Genomic DNA, 12,673 nt, shown 5'->3' with positions numbered 1-12,673 from the left:
GGGCCGTTAGCGAGATTGCCTGGCTGCCTCGACCGTAGTAAGTTGCACTGCCAGAGGCGTTTGAAGTTGCATTCGTCGTCGAAATGTCAAACAGTCTGGCATGCGAGGACAGGGAGAGAGAAGGCTGTGGCTGTTTTTCTTTCACCCAGCCTTTGCTTTCCTCGCTCTATTTCCTTCTCTTCCAGTTCTCCTCGCTCGATCAATCCCACATGCTTGGTTCTGATCGTGCCTCCTTGCTACTGCTTCTGTCATTGTGCCCATCCATGTCACCATGAGCAGGAGATATACAAACTACCACGAAACCGTGAGGCCGCTGCGGGAGACGGCGACAACTCGTTCTCAAACGCAGCCGGGCTTGGAGATAGATGCCCGTGTCGACACCACCGGCTTGCACAAAGACTTCTATGCAGAAGACACCACCAAGCATGTCACCAGCGCCGGCGCAGCAGGCAGCAGCGGCTACTTTCCCGATGAACACTATGCAGCGCCCGGCCTGCAGGCTGCTCTAATGGACGGCAACAGGTATGACGGAAGAGGAGAACCGCATCAGACAACTGGCAATGCCAATCATCCCGCCGAAGCGCTGAACGGGAGGCCGAATCGGCGGCGCTTGTGGATGATCCTAGTCGTCATCGCAGCCATTCTAATCATCCTCGGTGCCGTGCTGGGCGGGGTCCTCGGCAGCCGTGCCGCCAATGCTGCTTCCTCTGATGAGCAAGCACCGTCGTCCGAGAACAGCAACGAGACCAGGCCAGTAAGTAACATCTCACGCGGGTCGCGCCTTGCCGTCACGGGCTGGCGCGAGGGAGCAGGGTATTATATCCGCCTCTTCTACCAGGGGCCCGACCAGCAACTTCGCTTTTCCAACTACTCTACCGCGGAGACGGATTGGTACCCGCCCGTGGTGCTGGACCAGATGGAATACGCGCCCAGGAACAACACGTCCCTGGCGGCGTCGACATCGTTGGATGGCAGGGAAGGCGTACGTTCTCTACACCACCCTTTTCATTCTGTAGTGGATTGGCGACGATGAAGAAGAGCTGACGGCGGTGGTTATAAAAAGAAGGGCGAATTCAAAGTCTTTTACGTGGATCAGTCCTCGATATTGCGCATGCACATCTTCCCGAGCTACGTCAAAGAATCGGGCGTCAGCGGCCGCCTGAATACCTACCCGGCCGAGGTGGCGCCCAACTCGCGCATCGGCGCGTACTGGCCCTCCGTGGCCTCCCAAGAGGCCGGCCCGTCCGGCATGCTGCGCTGGACCCAGCGCTACGGCGACACCCCTAACCAGCCCTTCTTCAAGCACAGCGACGCCAACGTCACCGCGTCGGCCGGTTCCGGGCTCGCGATCGTCCCGGCCGCGTCCAAGGACGTGGACGGCGCCTCCGGGTGGATCTACCGGCGCGGCGACGGCAAGGTGTTCAATCGCATGCCGATTCGCAAGAACAACTTCACCGGGCTTGCTTGGGACAAGGGTGAGGAGGTTTCCTTTGTTTCTCTTCTGCTCTGCCTTAAACCTTTGCCTCCCTTTTTTCTTATGGTTTTGATTCTTTTTCTTTTACAGGCATTCAGCTTACCTCCTATTACCCACGCAATATTCTCGTGTCAAAATCATTACTAATTTAGAGGCCTCTCCAACCACTAGGCGATCTTGTTAATGACCTGAATGACCTCACGATCCCGGCCGAATCGCCCCTGGCCGCCTTCACGGTACGGCGATTAGGGGCCAACCCGGACAACTTCGTAAACACCTACATCCTCTACGTGGGGTCTGACGGGGCCGTCAACATGATCTGGCAGGACGACAACGGCGACGGCGGATGGAAGGGCCCGCAGACGTACCCGGAGGCCTTTGGCGGGGCCGATAGGGGAACAGACGTGACGTGCCTGACGCCCGCGACCTGGGACCCCACCGACGTCCGGCTCGAGGCCGCGTACGACATGAGCCGCTGCTACTTCCAGGCGGACGGGGGCCGCGTCCGCGAGGTGCGGTACGACGGGTCCACGTGGCTGAGATTGGGGGACCTGCCTATCTAGTGATTGGTTGGCTAGTCTAATCAGGCGGTGCGATCGTTGTATAATGATTGAGCGAGCGTGCGTGATGGTGGCATTGCGAAAATGGCATCGTTGGATTGGATGTCTGTTGGTGTGCTGTTTTGCTATATAACCCCGTTACAAGTACATTACATACACATCAAGCATTCCGAATAACCTGGATGTTCTGCCTTAATAAGAAGAAACAGCAAGATTGTTTCTCATGGTTTCTGGGGAGCCTGCTTGTGCTTGATACCCCTGAATGTGGATTGATAAGAGTGCTTGCTGGCGGGGTCGGCTACCTGTAAATTGCCATGTGCTTGATGCACCAGCAATGACAGACAGCCCGCTCATGGGCCCTTCTTTAAGCTGCACGTTGATGCATCATGACATTTCTCTTCCCCTCTAATGCTTCATGCTGTTTTTATTAAATGTTTCATCTTTAAAACATGTTTGCTAATTGGAAGCTTGAGAACGACAGAGATGCGTTCTATTAGGGGACTTGCGCCAAGGCGGCCACAGGCGTTGCTTGGGGGGATATTTTCCCTAGGCCTTTGCGTGGCTAATCGCATGGTAGCCTGGTATACTTCCTTCGCACATGTGGCTACATGGCTGAAAGAATCCCTAGATCACTGCCTGAACTCCATCTGCAAAGTTCAAAGCAGCATGGTATTTGCCTATTGGCTGATTGGCTGACTGATCGTCGATTGCAAGAGTAAGAGGAAGACAGAGAGAGACGACATTACGAAGGCGCCTCTGTTGGACAGAAAGCCTATGCATGCATATTCTTGAGAAGAGTGCATTGAGCAGTATGTAATGTGTCATTGTATTATACCCCCCAATTAGAAGTACATTATATTACCAGCGAACACCTTGCGTCTCCAAACGGCCTTCAGTCTAGTAGAACTTACGTTCTATCAGCAGCGCCTGATTGCTTGATGGTAACAGCAACTTCAGTGCAGCGGCGCCAACGAGACCGTATCCAACCCCACCGTACACGGAACCGCCGGCCCCAAAACGTACTCGAACTTAACCCGCACCGCATCCGTCGCCACAGGCGTGTAATCGACCCAGTTCTCCGTCCACGTCCCCACGCTGCCCGCGCCGTGGTCCGTCGCGTCCACGGTCCAGAGCGGCTGGTCGTTGATCATGACGCCCACGAACCCGCAGCGCAGGTCGCTGAAGCGCAGCCAGAAAGTCAGGCGGTAGGGCACGTTCTGCGCCACGCGCACGAAGGGGGACGTGAGGCGCGCGTTGACGCCTTGTTCGGGCCGGGTCGAGGGTGGTGTGGAGGGTTACTTCGAAGGCGTGGGTGCCGGTGTGGGCGGAGGCGGCGGCGGTGGTGAGGAGGTACGAGGCTGATGACGGGTCGTGGATCTGCGGCTTCCAGGGTGCGAGGCCGCATTCGAAGTCGCTGTTGGAGAGCACATTACCTGATGTCGGGTTCGGGGCCGGGCAGGGCGTTGCGGTTGGGATGGGGGTTGCTGTGGTGCAGGTTGGACCGCAGCTGCATGCCGACAGATATCGCGCTGGGGTGGTGCCACAGGCACTTACAGCACGCGTAGGGTAGTTGGTCGCGGTGGCGCCGGACGCCGTGATGGTTTGGCAGTAAGTCGCGGCGGTAGAGAGCGCCGCTGAGCTGGCGCAGGGGAACATGGCGCGGTAGCAGCTATTATACAGAGCGTCAGTAGGATATTCATTCGAGACTAAGGTAATCGCATGGCATAAGTTAGGAGAGACGTCATGCTCACTTATCTGCGTTACAGGCTGTCCCGGCTACCCCCAATGCGCCCAGGGAGCAGGCGGGGAGTAGACCCCGACGGCATGCTGTGCCAATACTGAGGACTGACTTCATATTGAGTAGAGTGTCGCGACGATCAAGGGCCTTTGGCGAGTGGTTATACCAAGCAAGGACGAAGCTTGTGTTTACCAACCTCGACATCCGAATTGGACCTTTTATGCGTGAGCCTCAGTAGAAGGTCTGGCTAGGGTCATCAAGAACATCACGCCGTGGAGTCACCTTCAGCCACGCCCAATCAGCCCAAGCAAGCCATAGGGCTATAAGGAGGATCTCGAGATTGGCTGTTCATGTTGCCATTGGTTAATGTGAACATGTGGACTGGACCGAACACTGGCTGTTGCGGAGATGTGGTTGTGCTGGGCTGGGGGAGCTGAATGTCTAGCTCGGTGAATACGAGGGCGTGGCTGGTAGACGTGCCTGGGTATTCAAAAGCTAGCAATACTATTGCTTCTCCCGAGTTCAGTTCAAGAGACACTCATGAACCTGATGGGTGCGATAGGAAAGTAGCCATATCCAAATCCCATGTTTGGTGTTTCCCAGAGCTGTTTATATATTTATTGTCCATGGTGTTTTTCTCAATGCATATAGACTTAAAGTATATACTGCTTCGCTTTGGCAATTGTACAGCAGTTGAGAGAAGCCTTTCCACTTGCGCAACGTTCTTCGGCAGGATGAATGACCTGAATGAAAGCGTCGCTGGCTTGTCAAGAGTATGGCGCATAGCAGCGCAGCCGCAGCTGAAGGACTATCGACGGCATGCATCATGTCATCGACCGCAAAGGCTTGGGGTGACACAGGAACGAGACGGATTCCTCCGAGCGCGTGCCTAACGACAGGACGGGACAGGACACTCGAAGATGCATTGGCAAAATTGGGAATTCTTTGGAATAAAACCAACACTTATATACGAACTCCAGTCTAGCCGAAACGCCATGATGTCTAATAATATAACCCTACCAGGGCTCTATGGTTAAGAAAACCCCAATGAAACACCACACATCACACACATCACCTCACATAACCCTTAAGGCGCCAGCGCCCCCGTCTGCCGCGCCACATCCAGCATCTGGTCGATAAGGGGATTGACGTCGGTCGACTTGAGCGGGATGCGATGACCGCCCGGCCACTCGAGCACGCGCGCCGTCTCGGGACTGCAGTACTTCTCGAGCAGCTCGCGGTGCAGCGGCAGCCCCGTATCGAGCGTGCCGTGGACGTGGATCGTCGGCAGCCGGAGGACGTGCTCCTCGTTGACGACGTCCATGAGGTCCGGGGCCCCTTGAGCGCGATCTCGGAACAGTCCCCCAGCATGGACGAGTGGAAGACGTCCGGGTCGAGCGAGACGATGGGCGCGCGCCCGGCCATGAGCACGGCGAACTTGAAGTCGGTGGTGTCGCGGCTGCCCTTCCCCAACCGCTCGACGCGGATCTGCTGCCTATACAACAAACTCGCGGCCAGCTTGGCGCCCTGGCTAAAACCCAGCAGGCCGACCCAGGGCCCGGACGCAACCTCGTCGTCGTCGTCCATGGCCTGCCGCACCGCGGCGTCGATGGCCTCGCGCGCGGCGCGCTCCTCGACCTCGGGGTGCTCGGGCAGCCAGCGGAGCCAGCGCTTGAAGGGGCCGTAGTCGGCGTAGACGGACACGACGTCCGGGCCGGGCTTGGAGGCGTAGGGGGCCTCGGCGTACACGAGGCGGAAGTAGGGCTCCAGCTTCAGCGAGAGCTGCCGGCACTGCGCGCGGAAGATGACGGCGTTGGTGCCGCCACCGTGGAGGCAGAGGATGCGCGGGAGGCCGCGCGTCTTGAGGAGGTACTCGGGACTCTCCATGTTTGCGTGTGTTTTATTTATAGAAGTAGAAGTAGCAGTGGTAGTAGTAGTAGATCGATAGGACTGTCGGTCTTGCTCTACTTCCTCCTCGGTCTTCGGTGATTATTAATGAGCAAGTAAATGAATATGAAAGTGCTGAAAGTATCAAAGCAAGCTTAAGATGCGAAGTCAATAAGGAAAGTACAAAGGCCCCGAGGCGTCTTTCAGGAGCAGGCCGAAGAGCAATTGAACGGCGATGGCCTTTACGGAAGAGTTGGCAAGAATGAGAGAAAGAATTCGAGTCAGAGGCAACTGCAAGCGAGCGAGGGTTACATGGGTCTGTCTGTCCTGTCAGCATGGGTTTGTCCGATTTCCTTTTTCAAGTGTGTTCCTAATTGTCAAGCCGCCGGACTTCACCACTTGGGAGAGGCACGTGTTCGGGGAGTTTCGGTGATTTTTTTCCCACTCTGAACCCAATCGAGTTGGGAAGGATGGTAGTAGGATGGTAGGTAGGGATGACTGTGCTAATGCAGCAATTGTCTGACTGTAACTCGTTAGCGAGTACGCGCTGCTGCCGTCCCATAGGAGCGGCACGCATATTCAGCGAAGTGATTAGGAGACGGGCCACCTATCAAATGCGTTGCTGACGGGTTATCTATCTCCATGGCATCTGTTGTCACGAACTCGGGTTCGGAATCCGGTAGCTTCTTACGGATCTTGGCATGCAGGTTCGGAGTATTTTGTACTCCGGCCGAGGTCCTCTCCCAACATGTATATTACCCAGCCATGTTCCTAGAAACTAATTCCAATTGATAAGTTCACAAGAGTTGTAGGTCTTTTTGTTCTAGAGATTGTCGGCACGGGCCGTACGAGCGCTAATCACTTAGGGCGTTAATTGGTAGCGGCCTCGCAGCACCTACTCCCTACTTAGGTAGCCCTCAGTGATCTATCATTGAAGTCAAGAAGTTGGTACAGTCCGTATTCTACCAACTACCAACGCTACAATGCAGCTGGCTTGGGCAGGGATAATTTCCTGTTCGTTTCGATCAAAAATCCAGTCTGGCCTCTGTGGATCTCGAATGACATGCGAACGAAGTTTGCGAACTTCGCGCAACAGCAATTCAACCATGTGTCTATTGTACGTGTACGCGGCCAATTGCAAGTGGAAGATCAACACCGGTATCACCCCATGGCGATAGCCCAAAAGCGTCAGTTGCATCTAGGCATTGCTGTATGCCCTTTCTCCTGTCGTAATTGCATGCAAGTATCCGTAGGCAATTTGGACCAGATATACGAGTCTTGCGTATGTGACCAGGTGCATGATAAGGCAGCTATCCGAAATGAGCCAGCCACGGCTAGAAAAGCAGAGGCGTACGTGCCCATTGACAACCTGGGACATTTTCCATTTGTTCTTCACGTTTCACTTGCAGCCCGAAATCATCAAATACTACATCTTCATCACCGAGCGCCGCACAATGTCGTGCACTATTTGCGGAGCTGGAGTCGAGTTGCCGCCGAAGCATGGAAAGGGGGACTGGTGGCTAGCACAGGCTGTGATGCTCAGCGACCCCGCTGAGGAGTTCGAGACGCTGGAGCAGCACTACCACGCGGGCAAGAAGCCCGGCGTCCCGGAACTGGACTTCGCAGGCGACGGCCAGGAGATCCAACGGGATGAGGTCACCGTGGCTCTAAGCGGCGAGTGCATCCTGAAAAAGGACGGCCGGCGCGTCTGGCCTAAGCGAGGCATCGGCCTCGACGAAAGCGGAGAGCGCCACCCAGACTCCACGGCGTACGGCATCGTGGTGCACGAAGCCTGCCTCGACATCGTCGACAGGGCCATGCAAAAGTCCTGGCGTCACCTCCACGCGCGGTCCATGCGCACGCTCTGGAAGGTGCTGCGCATGAGGCTCGATGCCTTCGACAACAAGTGGAATTGGATGCGCGGACCAAGGAACGATAGTGACCTGGAGGTTCATGACATCGGACAAGACTTTTACTACACGTTCGAGCACCACTCAGCCGTGCTGGTAATTGACCGGCGGCAGCTGGCATCGCGGACGAGAGCGCAGGCGGATCGCCATATGTGGGTGAGTAATCCCAGAGGAGAAATATGGCAATGGCGTGCCTCTCTTACCTTTGTCGAAACCTCTTCCTTCGCCATGGTGGTTGGAATTATGAAGCGCTGACTTCTTATACTTGGTATTTCCAGTTGCTTGAGGACCCCACGACAACCCCGGACCTGAAGGACATGCTGCTCGCAAGTTACAAGCCAGTGAAACCACGACCCGCGAATGCCGAGGCGGATCGTTTCCGTAATCTGTTCTTGAGCCTTCCTTCCGAGCTCCGGCATCTCATTCTTATGCACTTAAGCTCTTACGACGACCTGCATCTGTCATGGACGGGGCTACTACCCCAAGAGATATGGCGCGACATGCTCCTTGGGAAAGAATTCCTACCATTCCTGCACGACATGGACGAAGCTGCCCTCTCGCGGTTCGCCCAAGAGCAAGAGGAGACGAGAAGAAGGGAGCAAGGGACAGACGAGCCCGAAATGGAAATCGATTGGGAGTCGCTGGTGAGGCGCCTGAGCCGGGGCGCGTGGGCTGCGAAAAGCCACGACGGCCCCCTCCCGGCTGCGCAGACTGGGCGCCGAGGACGGGCTACTACTACTGCGACCTGCCGGCGTCCTTCGGACTGCGGAACCGCCGGCGGATCTGGCAGTTGGCGGAGGAGATGTTCGTCGGCGACCTGGTGCCATCGAAGGCCAGCGGCGCGAGCGTGCCGCGGTATTGGGACGAGTATGGCGAGCGGGTGCACCCCGTCGTTCGGGTGTCAGAGTAAGCAGCAAGACGGTGTGGTGTGTTTGATGACAGAAAGTCGAAGCAGTATGGGATGGATTTACAATGGCTGTCGGCTCTCCGAGCTCAAGAACTCTCTTTGGTGCGATAAAAAATGGTTTTCTTTTTTTTCGGGGTAACGTCCCATAATCAGGTGTTTCTTATCTTCTGGTCTAATTAGGCAGTCAATAACTTTCCTTTCAGCAACGACTTCGCAAAAGATCATCGCTACTGGACCTGTTAGTGTAGCTTGATGAGATGGTGCTGATTCTTTGGACTAGTGCACTGAAAGCTATCCAGTGACATGCGGCGGTGTCGATCGTAGTTGGAGTAAACACTCAATCTGGGCCGACTTGGAGAGCCCATGTGGGACAGACTGGAGTTGAGTTCCAGGGTGCAAGTGACAAGTGCATCCAGAGGAAAAGAATCAATGACTTTGATCTTGTTTCGCAGCTGAGGCCAGCAAGCCATGTCTCATCCAATTCATCACCGAACCTCCGATGATAACATCTCCTTAGATAACTAGATCTGTACCACCGCTGATCTATGCAGGCGCAACTCCGTCAACTCAACCAGCCAACTGTCGGTCATGACGTGAGATTCGGAGAATACTCCAACATGCCGATCAACTGGTTATCACTGGAATTGGAGATAACCGACTCTTGCCCACCTTCGGCTTCAGCTACTCACGCCGACAGCCACCGGGCGCACCTTTGATGATCTGCCTGCCAAGCAGCGTGCCGTGTGCGTGCCGTCTGGCCGTTCGTTCAGTTGCGGCGATGGAAGTCCGCTTGGCCCCGCCAGTGACTGTTTCATGTCGCTAGTCAACCCGACTTCGCTATCGCTAACGTTCTATCGCTGCAACGAGGGCCCTGCAGCTGGGAAGCTTTTACCCCTCCACAACGCCCCAACGCCCCAACCTTCCCTGCGAGACAGAGACAGAAAAAAAAAAAAAAGAGTCGCCGCCCTTGCGCCCAGACCATTGGCTGGCCGGTTGACTGTATACGACAGACGGCTACTACATACATACTGATCCTTGCCTTACGGAGTAGTCCCTATCTAATTCCCCTAGCTTTGGCTTTTTCCCTCTTCTTTTCTGGCGTTGGAAACACGTTATCGCGATAGTAGAAGCGGATACTCTTTATATTTTCCGCCATGCCCGCCCACCACCCGCGCGTTTGCCAAGTTGCATATCGCGGGAGGTCTAGAGGGATGGATATACCGTAACCATACACACACCCTTTCTTATTCGCGCAACTCATGCCCGCCGGCATGAACGCCGCTGTCGCTTAGTTCGGGACCCCTACTTTTCCAGCCTTGCTTGCTTGCTTGGACCCCTTGTGTCGTCTTCTTTTTTTGCCCCGTTGCCACTACGCTCTTATCGCGGGCTTTTCTGGAGCCATCTCCACGTTGTTCATCCACCTGCGCAAAGCAGAATCCGGGGTTACGGGTTTACAGGTGAAACTTCCTAGAAAAACCCCGTTACGGCCCTTTCAGGAGTCTTGAAGAGAAGTTCTCTTTCTTGCTTCTTTCTCCGAATTAGAGTTTTGGGCATATTGTCTCTGTATTCCACCCGGGTCTTCCTCCATCTCAAAGTCCCGCGTGTGGTTTTTGGCTTGCTGGTTAAGCGCAATGGCGTCTCCAACGGCCTCCGAATCCAAGATTGAGGCGCAGCGCGACGGCCCCGATGTCGCCAACTCCGCCGTCCTGCCCGCCTACGGGGATGCGCCGTACAGCGCCGTCGACGAGAAGAAGCTCGTCGCGAAGCTGGACCGGCGCATCGTGCCGTTGGTCATGCTGTCGTACACCCTCAGCTTCTTAGACAGGTACGACATCTGGCGCATGTGCCCAATTTGGGTTGCGATCCCACTAACACACCCCGCAGAGTCAACATTGGCAACGCCCGCCTCTACGGGCTGGAGGAGGACCTCGGCCTCCGGGGCAACCAGTACCAGGTCGCCGTCTCCATCCTGTTCGTGACGTACCTGCTCTTCGAGGTGCCGAGCAACCTGGTGCTGAAGCCCTTCTCGCCCTCGCGCTGGCTCGCCTTCATCATCACGGCGTGGGGCATCGTCGCGACGCTGACGGGGCTCGTCCGCGGCTTCGGCTCGCTGGTCGCGTGCCGGCTGATCCTGGGCGCCCTCGAGGCGGGGCTGTTCCCGGGCCTGAACGTGTACCTGACGTTTTTCTACACCAAGCACGAGCTCGCGCTGCGCGTGGGGTACCTGTTCGTGTCCGCGGCCATCGCGGGCGCGTTCGGGGGCTGCTCGCGTACGGGATCGGGCACATGCAAGGGGTCGCCGGCTTCAGCGGCTGGCGCTGGATCATGATCCTCGAGGGCCTCCCGAGCGTGCTGCTGGGCGTGGTCATCTGGTTCCTGCTGCCCAACGACGCCGCGAGCGCTTCGTTCCTGACCGAGGACGAGAAGAAGGTCATGGCCGCCCGGCTCACGCGCGGGTACGGCAACACGGCGTCGGCGCAGCAGTACAGCGGCCGGGACATGCGGGCCGCGTTCGCGGACTGGAAGGTCTGGACGTTCTGCGTCGCGCAGTTCGGCGTCGACACGATGCTCTACGGCTTCTCGACGTTCCTGCCCACCATCGTCAAGGGCCTGAGCGGCGGCTGGTCCGCGGCCGAGGTGCAGCTGCTCACGGTGCCGTGCTACTTCCTCGGGGCGGTCGCGTACATGGCGGCGGCGTGGTGCTCGGACCGCGTGCAGCGGCGCGCCATCTTTGTCGTCATCTTCGGCTGCGTGAGCGTGGTGGGCTATGGGATTCTTCTGTCCGATTCCCCGTCGGGGGTGCATTACTTTGGGTATGTTGCATCCTTTTCCCATTTCTCCGAGAACCGATCCTAACCCGAATGCACGTGTGCTAACCACTTAACAGTTGCTTCATGGTCGCCATGGGTCTCTACATTGTCGTAGGCTTGCCGCTGGCTTGGGTAAGTGAATCGCACGACGAACTGAGCTTTCACAGTTCAGTCCCTGTAGAGACAGCAGTACTAACGAAGAATTGCGCAGCTGCCCAACAACTGCCCCCCGCTACGGCAAACGCACCACAGCGTGCGGAATGAACCTCACGATAGGCAACATGTCTGGCATCATGGCGCCTTTCATCTAGTACGTGCCACACTCCCCAATGTGATTGTCCTCTGTAGGCATTCCTGGCTAACCTTATCCCCCAGCCTCACCGGCGAAGGCCCCAGGTACATCCGCGGCAACGCCGTGTCGCTCAGCATGGTGGGCATGGCCGTCGGCCTCTACGGCTTCCTCTGGTTCTGGTTCCGGCGCGAGAACAAGCGGCGGGACGCCGGCCAGGTCTCGGCCGAGCACGCGCACCTCTCGGAGGAGGAGCTGATGGAGCTCGGCGATGAGAGCCCGCACTACCGTTACACTTATTAGGGTACCGTACCTCCTTGGGTAGGACTGGGGTGGATAAAGGATAGGTAGAAGAGTAGCGGCGCTAGACTTTGTATGGTACGGTACGGTTCTTCGTGGATTTTAATGGCATAATTCCGGGGATAGAGAGAAGAAAGAAAAAAAAACTCTATTATATGGATGAACGTTTACTCGGTAGGATTGGATCAGACTGGCGGAGTATGGTGTCTGGCATTGGGATTTCTGCTTACTACGCTACGAAACGGTTGAGTAGGGTTACTTTCTCGGCAGAATGCGTACCATTACTCGACGTACATTTCGTACATGTAACGCGACCAAGAGAAGCACAGCAAGCCTTGGCCTTCTCGGCTCCTCACCGCTTACTACAGGCGATCCTTGTCCACTGCACCCAGGCGAGTGCCAATACCACTCACTGCAAGTAAGCAAGTATTTGATGTACATACTGTAGGCAAGTACCGTGCACTCGGGCACTGGCCCGATAGCCGGTGGGTATTTGTCGAATAGAGTTTCTGGCTGCTTTGGCACCGGCTGGGGATCCCGGGTCGCGAACTGGGATCTCTGTAGCGCAATAATCAAATAATGACATGATTCTGGCTGGTATTCAGGAATTGCCCGGTGCGAATACCACATTCCCTTTCTTGGTCATGGATGACAAGGCAGATTACCCGCAGCGTTACTCGTCACGCTTTTCCTCTCGGCCGGGTTTCACGGAGTTTGTTGGGTTGCTGGTTGGTCACGGGTTGCGCCATTGATGCGCGGAGATGGAACCAGATCTGCACGCTCTAGCTCCAACGGCCG

At 56.3% G+C, this 12,673-nt stretch overlaps 5 protein-coding genes across 5 annotated transcripts; 3 read left to right on the top strand and 2 right to left on the bottom strand.

Moving 5' to 3' along the window:
* Window positions 1-271: 271 nt before the first annotated feature.
* PG997_002560 (uncharacterized protein) lies at window positions 272-2,037 on the top strand (the record flags this gene model as incomplete). Its single annotated transcript, XM_066806875.1, has 3 exons — window positions 272-982; window positions 1,064-1,475; window positions 1,646-2,037. The coding sequence occupies 3 exons, from the start codon at window positions 272-274 to the stop codon at window positions 2,035-2,037; spliced, it is 1,515 nt and encodes a 504-aa protein (XP_066670493.1).
* Window positions 2,038-3,063: 1,026 nt separating this feature from the next.
* PG997_002559 (uncharacterized protein) lies at window positions 3,064-3,690 on the bottom strand (the record flags this gene model as incomplete). The annotated part of the gene is made up of 1 exon (XM_066806874.1): window positions 3,064-3,690. One exon carries the CDS (start codon window positions 3,688-3,690, stop codon window positions 3,064-3,066), a length of 627 nt encoding a protein of 208 aa, XP_066670492.1.
* A 1,169-nt stretch (window positions 3,691-4,859) lies between these two features.
* On the bottom strand, window positions 4,860-5,659 carry PG997_002558 (uncharacterized protein; the record flags this gene model as incomplete). The annotated part of the gene is made up of 2 exons (XM_066806873.1): window positions 4,860-5,110; window positions 5,131-5,659. The coding sequence occupies 2 exons, from the start codon at window positions 5,657-5,659 to the stop codon at window positions 4,860-4,862; spliced, it is 780 nt and encodes a 259-aa protein (XP_066670491.1).
* A 1,319-nt stretch (window positions 5,660-6,978) lies between these two features.
* PG997_002557 (uncharacterized protein) lies at window positions 6,979-8,505 on the top strand (the record flags this gene model as incomplete). The annotated part of the gene is made up of 3 exons (XM_066806872.1): window positions 6,979-7,725; window positions 7,848-8,236; window positions 8,280-8,505. The coding sequence occupies 3 exons, from the start codon at window positions 6,979-6,981 to the stop codon at window positions 8,503-8,505; spliced, it is 1,362 nt and encodes a 453-aa protein (XP_066670490.1).
* A 1,602-nt stretch (window positions 8,506-10,107) lies between these two features.
* Window positions 10,108-11,878, top strand: PG997_002556 (major facilitator superfamily transporter; the record flags this gene model as incomplete). Its single annotated transcript, XM_066806871.1, has 4 exons — window positions 10,108-10,301; window positions 11,364-11,397; window positions 11,454-11,596; window positions 11,662-11,878. The coding sequence occupies 4 exons, from the start codon at window positions 10,108-10,110 to the stop codon at window positions 11,876-11,878; spliced, it is 588 nt and encodes a 195-aa protein (XP_066670489.1).
* Between the last annotated feature and the right edge of the window lie 795 nt (window positions 11,879-12,673).

This window comes from Apiospora hydei (assembly GCF_038363865.1).
Source record: "Apiospora hydei strain CBS 114990 chromosome Unknown utg000004l_segment0_segment0, whole genome shotgun sequence".
Taxonomy (NCBI): Eukaryota; Fungi; Ascomycota; class Sordariomycetes; order Amphisphaeriales; family Apiosporaceae; genus Apiospora; species Apiospora hydei.
This window is presented reverse-complemented; position numbering and strand designations above follow the sequence as displayed.